Below are 9355 nucleotides of genomic sequence, written 5' to 3' on the forward strand. Positions count from 1 at the left end.
GAAAATGTGTGGTCATAGTTTTCATGAACACAGACAGCATAAAGCAATGAGCGATTAATTCCCACATGACAAACATTAAGAGTTTGGGCCAATCAAGCGATCCAACAAACTATTCACTGAACAATGTAGGGATGACACACACTAACATTACAGTAAGTTGAACAGCTTGAATTAATATAAAAAAATGTCAAAAGAAAGGGTGCCTATGTGGAGAAATGAATGCAATGCACTCTAATAATAGATGGTTTATTGGGAACCCTCATAACATTTTTCAAAAGGACTTGACAGCTTTTATTCTACTAAGACAGAGTGGAGAGGAAATGGCTTAAGAGATGTGATCAATCTTTTATTTAACTAAGTACGGCCCTTCATTTTGAAGGAAATGATACAATTTCAAACTGGAACCGCCTTCTCAAGAAGTGGTGAAAGAAAACTGATTTAACATACAACCTCCAATCAAATTAAAGATTCTACAGCTTGCTGGGAAATAAAATGCATGTGGAGTACGTTTCCTGATTTATAACCAAGAACAAAACATACAATGAAGTGATGAATAAAATAGTCAAATTTATCAGGATCCTGATTTTTAAACAGTTCACAAATAAAATCTAATTTTTTCAAACAAATTCATTGGATGACTATGATCAATTCTACTTCAATTGTTTTAAAAAATAGCCAGACAAGTACATGATATCAAGAGTCTTCAACACAGTGGATCCCATTTTAAGAAAGAAAGAAAGAAAAAGGTAACTACTGGTCCTTAAATTTCCTTAGCTTTCCATAGTATATGTCATATAAAATTAAAGTTTTGCTTCCAAAAAAATATGTTGTCATGTGGTTGTCTTTGTCCCGTGGTGCCAGGAGGGCCAGGAGCACCGCAGCTTTGAGAAGCTGAACCACTGAACCATTTTCATAAAAACTAAAAATTTTCTTCAACATCTGGAATAAAGTCTTCTGCTAGACACTTTAGTGTTACAAAGTCACTTTAAATTAAATGTGGAATAAAAGCTACAAAAGTACGAGTTCTTTCAATACAAAAAGCTGTGTAGCTGAAGTTGTAGGCTCCTTTGACATACATAAGCAGTCTCAATAAAATATTTGCTCGGGTAAGAAAATAGAATTTGTCTGGTTTCTTTTTGTACGTGTTCCACAGGGTCTTGCTTATCCCTTCCAGAGCTTGGGAAAAACACTGGAATTAATATTTCTTTCCTTCAAAGAATGTCCATAATTCACAATACAAAATAGTTCTATGTCTTATTCCTAAAGAGAGATGAAAATTATTAATATACTTTTTCCCCTAAAGTGCCAGATGTAGCCATTGCCAGGACATTAAAATAAAAAATGGTTTCCCCACAACACTGCAGTCTTAAAAACCAAGAGATGACATGACACTATATCTTAGAACCCTAAATTGATGTACTTTTCTTTAAAGCAGTGGTTCTCAATCTAATCCTGTGACCCTTTAATACGGTTAGTTTCTCATGCTATAGTGACCCTCAACCTAGAATTATTTTGTTGATATTTCACAACTATTAATTTTGCTACTGTTAAGAATTGCAATATAAATATCTGACATGGGATATCCAAAAGGATCAGAACCCACAGGTTGAGAACCACTACCTTAGACTTACTACTCCTAAGTGTGTTAGCTCACAGTATTACATATTTGGCATTATTGGTACCAGAAAAATTGCTGGCAGCATATTCCAGAAACCATCATCTGAGATAGATCAACTTTCAAAGAGGAAGAATGCTCCACGTGGGGTGGATCTTAGAAAAATCTTCCTTTGGGGAGCACTTCATGGACGCAAGTCACCTGCTACACTCAGTATGATCTTTGAGGTCTGAGGAAGAAGGCAAGCATGGGAGAGCAGGGAGAGTTGCCATTTCAGAGCTGATGGGGACAGCCATTCTGACTCCTCCCCTTCTGTAGGCTACACAGTGGGCATCAATTTCCCACCAAGCCAAACTTGTTAGACAAAGGTTTCCCTAAATAACATGGTCTGTGTTTATCTTTTTCCACTGTTCTATGGACAAGACCATATAATCACATACCTGTGAGCACACTAAACACGGAAATCAGATCTATATTCCCAACTAGAAAACGGTTCTCCTCCCAGGTCCCAAAGCAAGGCTAGTGTGTACGTAGCTCTTCCTTAACATTCAAAGAACAAGGACTTGCTTGGTAAGCACTGTGAAAGCAGAAAGTGCATTTAATGCCTTTATAATTAATGAAAAGGTTTCGTGCTGAGGTACTATGAAGATTTAGGCTTAAAAAAAAAAAAGTGGGATTTACAGATCCCCAAGCAAGAAGCCTGACAATGACCGTGGCTTCAGGACACTCCAGTAAGATTTTGTTGCAATGACTAAGAACTAGTTCCAGTGTGGTAAGGACTGGGGAGGCAGCGAAGGCCTTTAACTATGCTCAACTTTTGAGAACAGTTGACAGACCGCACCCGCCCATAAGCACGCAGCAGTCAGAGATCTGCCCACCGTTCAGGCAACAGGCTGTCGCAGTCATAAAGCCTTGTACTAAAGTGCATGGAAGTTCAGTGGCAGACCCAATTGCTACCTGTTCAGTCTGTTCACATGCCACCGTCACCAACTTACGTGTGGGACTGCCATCAAATCTGTTCTGAACATACTACATGGTATCTGTGACTAATGCCACCCTTCTTAATGAAGGGCTCTGAATAGGATGTTCTCCAAGCCATAAAGAAATTGGGTACATAGAACAAGACTTTGTACCTTGAATTCAACTTCATACACCATGGATGGCAAAGTAACCCTAACCCTACCACAGCAACTGTCTGGTGAGGAAGGGGGACCAGGGAGAGAAAAACAAAAAGAAAAAAAAATCCCTAGATCCAGCTTGGTTTTTAAAGGGTTACGTTCAGAGATTTAATTCTTGACAGGGTAGCACTGGTTGATTCCTTAGAGGATACTTTATGGGGTGGCACAAGCCAACCCCATCTGTGACCTGCAGATGAACACGCCAAGCAGGTTTAATTAGATCAGAGACACAAAGGGCTATTGCTTCCCTTGATAACGACACTGTAGCTCTAAGAGTCCACAACAGCAGGCCAAAAACACAGGAGGCAGAATGGCACCTTAATTGAATCCTTTCCCTGGCTGGCCCTTGACAATGATTTACTTGTAACCGGGGAAGGAGTTGGGAGCCAAAGACTCCGCTTAGAGCCAGCTTCCCAAGAGGAGGTACTTGGGGATAGGGAGGGGGAGGTAGTAAAATCCATTTGTAGCCTGTAGCCTGAGTTTGCTAAAGTATTTGCTGCACTTAATACAGGGCTGTTTGGTTTCTGTCTGCTGCTCCCAGGCCTTGTAGTTTCAGTAGCCCTGTGCCCTGGGAATCCCATAAAATAAAATCATTCCAGCCTCTAGGATCCCAAGCACAGCTCAGTGGGGGAAGCAGATAAGCAGTTCTCCCAACAGACCCGAAGCAGCTCCGCCCCAATCCTCTCTGGCCTTTGTACCCTGCATCCCAGTTGAGAGTAGGGAGGGCTCCAGAGAGGCGGAATGCAGGGCGTATGTGCTCTGAGATTTTCTTCAAGCCTGCTTGTATATGAAGGGTTGAATTTGATCCCATATCTGTAAGGGTTGAAGCTGCAAGTTCACTTTACCCCACTTCAGAAGGGAAGGTAGACTGAGGGGGACTGAAGAAAATGCTTCCCATAGCCACCCACCAGCCAATCCTACCTGCTCCCCTTCCTCCTCCCCCGTCCAAAGCCGGTTGTTCATTTCACCAACTCTGCATTTTCCAAAGGTCCCAGGAATACTAAATGGGGCCCAAGGGTAGGGGGTGGGGAAGGGAGAAAGGGGGTGTGGCCGCTGCAAAAAGCTTCCTTTTGTAGCTCTGAGCCCGGGTCAAGTATCAGTGCACCGCCGACTCTCCATTCTCCTCCTCAGAGCCCAAAGCAGGGGGGCGCAGGGGAGACGGTGTAGTCCGAGCCGCGTCGCTGTCGCCCTCATCCGGCTCAGCCGGGTGTAGGTGCGTGGCGAGCTCCTGCAGCACCGCCGCGCGTCCGATTTGGTCGTTGCGCCGCTTCTCCATGATCAAGTCCTCCAGGCTCTGGAACTCGAGAGTATGGCTGCGCTGAGCCGAGAGCTGAATCTGCAAACGGTAGGGCTGCTTGCCGATGCGCAGCTCGCCACCGATCTTGAACTCGCGTTTGCCATAGCGGCACCAGGCGGCAAAGCTCTCTGAGTTGCGCCAACTGAGCTCGCGCTCCTTGGCGCCCACGTGGGCCAGTGCGTTGCGCACTACAGCGCTAGGGCTCAGTGGTTTGTAGCGATACAAATCGTTGACCACGCGGCCGCGCCGGCCCTGGCTCGCATCGGTCAGAAAGCTGTTGCTCACCTCCAGCCGGTGCAAATGCACCACTTGGAAATTGCCCACGTAGACAGCCCAGTGCGGGTATTGCGCCTGCGATACAAACTCCACCAGGTCACCCGGACTGCACTTGTTGAGTAAATTCTCCGGTGTATAGGTGCTCAGCGCCGCCGATCCCGGCGCGAAGCTTTTCTGATAGATGCATTCATCACGATAAAACACCGAGCATTCCACCTCGTGCTGCCGCGGGTCGTAGGGCTGCGGCGGGGGCAAGGAAGGCCGGTCCCCCGAGTCGGACAAAGCTCCGCCATCAAGCCCCTGGGGCGGTGGCTGAGGTTCCACATCCTCGTCGTCATTGGAAAAAATATAAGAGACTCCGATGCGGGGCCCATCGTCTCGATCCACGCCGGTCGGGTCGGCCGTGGGAACTTCCTTGTAACTTAGGTGGGTCAGTTTCTCCACCTGGTTACCCATTACGCTGGGGACGCTTGTTCACAGGACTTCAAGAGGAGAAAGCGAAACCACCATCAGAGTCATTGGCACTGGTCCCCGAGCAGGGGCTAAAGCCACCTGTTGGAAGAGAAGACAAGGGAGGTGTTCGTAGGTGCCACTCCAGAAAAACACATTTGTTTCTGGAAATGGAATTGGTGGGGGCCGAGCACCTGGAGCCATTTTGGGGGAAGTCTAGAAGCGAGCTTCCTCGCGTTTCTCCACCTCTAGGGTCATGATCACGGGAGACATGGCCACTTTCCCCTTCCCCCAGCTATCACCTGGCCCCAGCCAAAGCCCATTGCATCAGCAGCTCCGACAGCTTCCGCCCGCGCCCTACCTGCCAACCCTGGGCAGGGGTGGGGGTGAGGAAATAGAAACTTTATTCCAATTTCCTTCTCTTTCCTAACTTCCCCTCCCACTCCAGATCCTAACTAGCCCATTGACGTCCTTCAATGCCTGCACCCCTTAGGAACCCGCGAGGCTCCCTCGGCGTGGAGGTGGCAGGTGAGCCATCCGACTTGGCTCACCTGCCGCAAGTCACTGCAGCTCGCCGGCCCCTCCCCCGCGCGCCTGCCCTGGGGTTCGGATTACCTGCGCCGACTCTCTCCCGGAGAGCTAGAAGCCCTAGGGGACCGGGAGGGGCACCCTGCCGCACCCGAGACTTCTAGGGCGAGTTCTCAGGTGTGGGCTCCGCAGTGCCTCCACTCGCAGTGCAGACCACCGCGAAGCTGGGCTTCGGGGAAGGACGCATTTCTCCCCTGCCGACCCCCGCGGCTGCGTAGACCCCCAAGACTTGAAGACGGTGGGGTGGCAATGCTTGTTCGCGCTCCTTGCTGCACGACCCCTCACGCAAATTTCCGGAAAGGTGGGGCGACAGGAGGAAAGCAGAAGGAGCTAGCTGGGCTTCCCCGGGCGGCAGCTCCCGCTCGGTTTAGGCGAGCAACAAGCGCCGGAGCGGGAGGGACGGGATTGTAGATCCGGCTCGGGGCTCCCGGGCGGGAGCGCAGCCCGTGGCATTTAAAGAGACAGAGGAGGTTCGGGGAGCTCCGGTCTTTCCTGTAACCAGCTTAGTCTCTCGGAGCCCCGCCCCCGCCCCGTCCCGCCCACCGGGGCTGCTCCGCCTTTCAAGGGCCACGCCCCCTCTGTAGCGGGGTGTAAATCCGACTGGTAAATCGTGTACCTCTCACCGGAGCCGGCTTCCTCCATTGCCCAGAATCTCCCTGCCTTTCTATTATTCTGAGTTGGGGTTCTAAGAAGTTGGAAATCAAACGACACCTGCCAGTAAAGTGGTCAGGTTTTGGTCTTTCTTCCTCCTCTCCTCCCATTTCTTCTTAGATGGAGAGACTGACTTTTCTCATCCAGAACGTTTTTTACGACCTAAAGGAGTCTATGCTGCAATAGTTCAAAAAACACATCAGTTAAAAACTGTGTCCAGAGCGAGTAATATTTTGGGATAGAAAAAAATATTTTTTTTCAGAAAGAGGAAGCAGTATAATAGAGAACTTAGTTGACTGGCTCCCCAAACCCCTGGTGACTGTTAGGTGTCCCTCCAAGTAAACTCAACGTTAATTTCATAGCCTTCTTTGTTTTCCATTTCTTTTCTAGCCGTGAGAGAAAGCATGCTGAAATGGAAAGGGGGTGTAGAGTTGCCTTAATTGTCCTTAAATTAAAAACAAATTAGCAAAGACCCCTGGTGAATATATTTCCTTCCTCCTTACTTAGAGAGGGAAGTGACAGTCTTGTTGGTTATTAACCTCCACAAGAGTACACTTTCCCCCTGCTGGGTTCATTTCTCTACCCCAGACCTAAACGAAACTACTAAAGTGATTTTGCTACTGCTGCTTCTCCTTCTTCTCTCCCTCCCTCTCCCCCTCTCCCTCTCCCTCTTCCTCCTCCTCCTCCTCCTACCTCCTCCTCCACCTCCTCCTCTTCCTTCTTCTTTCCTCCTCCTCCTCTTTCTCCTCTCCCTTCTTCCTTCTAAATAATGGGTCAGAACAGAAATAGAGAATCTTAGGAAGCATCCAAGCCAGTTAACAGTGCAATTCAAGACCTGCACCTTGTTTTCCATCGACTAAATTTTTCCAAGTAGCATTATTTATTCATTCAGTGCATACCAACCAGTGGAAACAGGAATATACTAACACTGCTATGATCCTTTTTAGTTTGAAAGCAGAAACAAAAATCAATCTACTTATGTACCTTTAAGCCCAAACAATCGATATTGCCAGGGCTGTGATGGAAGTTAGTCCTTCAGCAAGCCTAAGATCACAGTATAAACTATACCAAAAGAGAGATCTGTGTATATCCTGTAGATTTAATTTCGATATTTTTCTGATTGGCTGGAGATATATGAAGTTAGGAGAGCAGTTTCTGGACATTTGAATAACATGCTGTAGGGGCCCTTGTTCCTGCCATGAGAACACAGAGCGATGAATGTTACACTTGGAATTTGATTGTTGAGTGGTGAAAACTTCTGTCAGCTATTGTGGGCCAGTCTGCCCCTGTATGATGGGTTGGGAAGAGATGGAAGGGAACAGTTGCATAGGAGGCTGTCGCTAGCACCCTGAGTTCAAGTCCTGAAGGCTGAGAAAGCTGTATTCCTTGATTCTCTCTTATTATATCAGTGGTTGTTCTGTTTTTCAGCTGGCCAAGATAATCAGGAACAGACATCACATCATCTTATTTAGTACTCACTCAGTTAACGAATGGTTAGTAGATGCTGGAGGGGAAATTTTTCCACAGACCAAAAATTACTTCCTAAGGGCTAGATAGAGTTCTATGAGAGAGCTTGCCTGGAGTATGCAAGACTCTGGGTTTAATCATCCTCCCAACACACACACAGACACACAGACACAGACACAGACACAGACACACACACACACACACACACACACACACACACAGAGGGAGAGAGAAATGACTTCCTGGTTCTATGAAACAATCAGAAGGGTGAGCATGTGATACCTATGATAGCCATCGTCTGGTGCAGATTTTTTTAAATTAATGAATGTCTAGGGCTCAGACTCCATCTGGCCACATGGAGCTCTGGGTCAGAGGTTACACGATGGCTCCAAAATGCTTTGTTCATCTCAAATAATTGATTAATGAAAGTCGAGATTATCAGTTTTACTAGACAGAAAGACTAAGGCTACAAGCCCATTAGTCCCATTGCTCAGGATGGTAAGCAACAAAGATATGGAGCTGTGGTGGTTCCAGCTCTAAGGCAGTGGTGCATGGCTGCTTTTCAAAGGTGTGCACTACAATTGCTTCCACTCCTGTCCTGCCACCTCACCTAAAGTGGTCCCTCTCCTGGCCCTAGGAGACTCTCTGCTGACCCCGTTTTCATCCAACAGACATATATTTCACACCTTATCATTTGATTATGTATAATTCAGCTCATGAGTATATGCTATTTCCCACTCTTTTCTAATTTATGCATTGACTGTGTATTTATTCTTTGTGGTGCAGAGGACTGGACCTGGGCCCTTGCACGTGCTAGGTAAGCTTTCTATATTTGTTTCTCCCTTTTCTTCACATTTTTCTGAGACACTGTCACACTAAGTTGTCCAGGCTGGCATTGAATTCTTTGTAGCTAGATTTTGAATCCTCCTGCCGTTAATTCCCAAGGACTGAGTCCTCAGGTCAACCTCTAATTCAAATATTCTTTCATTTATTTCTATTATTCAATTTATTTTTTATTATTTTTCATGAATGTGGGTTTAATTTTAGGTTTGCATGTGGGTTTGTCATGAGTTACGTGATTTTTGATGCTGAACTCCAGTATTCTGCAAGAAATGTAAGCCCTCAACTGCTAAAGCATGTCTCCAGCCCCTGTTCTATCTAAACTAGACAACCTCATTCAAAATCTGTTCCTGGCAGATGTATTAGATATGTGCTGGTCACACAAAGCATTCAGTCTACAAGTCCAGTGTAACCCTGCTAGATACTCCTATCATCCAAGAGCTCAGTTACAGTTGGGGACACAGACTAATAGAGTTTTTAGGATTCATTGGCATGTTCTATACAATCAGGAAATAGAAGAGACTGAGAAGAAATAAATCTCCAAGTCCATGGATGGGCAATGGACAACAAAAGGCTTACCGTTGGGATTTCATACTGTTGGGTTAACAAAAATTCTAAAATTGAGAGTAACTACCATTGAGTGGCTCTCAGGGGGAAAGCTTTATGGAGGCCAAGTCTTCTTCCAAACTGGGAAGATGGAAAAGCACACATGTCTGTTTTACTTCCAGGCCTATGCATCTTAAACTTCTTGATTTTAAGCAGTCTTTCATGACATTTAACGAATATTGAAGTTACATTTTTTTTTATTTCCCATCTTATAGACTCTCAGTAACTGTGGCCTTCATGGCTTGACTGGAGTAGACATGAGATAAATAAGAAGAAGAACAAATAAAAACACCTCAGATCAAGGCTGTGAGGAGTCTCAGACAGCACCCTGACATCGAGTAGCTGTTGTGAAGGAGAGAGTGACAGGGACATGGCCTACTTTACATG

At 46.2% G+C, this 9355-nt stretch overlaps 1 protein-coding gene across 1 annotated transcript; it reads right to left on the bottom strand.

Moving 5' to 3' along the window:
- Nucleotides 1–230: 230 nt before the first annotated feature.
- On the bottom strand, nt 231–5923 carry Lratd2 (LRAT domain containing 2). Its single transcript, NM_001398722.1, has 2 exons — nt 5432–5923; nt 231–4918 (listed from the first exon to the last, which is right to left on the bottom strand). Exon 2 carries the CDS (start codon nt 4820–4822, stop codon nt 3890–3892), a length of 933 nt encoding a protein of 310 aa, NP_001385651.1. The 5' UTR covers nt 4823–4918; nt 5432–5923; the 3' UTR covers nt 231–3889.
- Between the last annotated feature and the right edge of the window lie 3432 nt (nt 5924–9355).

This window comes from Rattus norvegicus, chromosome 7 (genome assembly GCF_036323735.1).
Source record: "Rattus norvegicus strain BN/NHsdMcwi chromosome 7, GRCr8, whole genome shotgun sequence".
In the NCBI taxonomy this organism is placed as follows: Eukaryota; Metazoa; Chordata; class Mammalia; order Rodentia; family Muridae; genus Rattus; species Rattus norvegicus.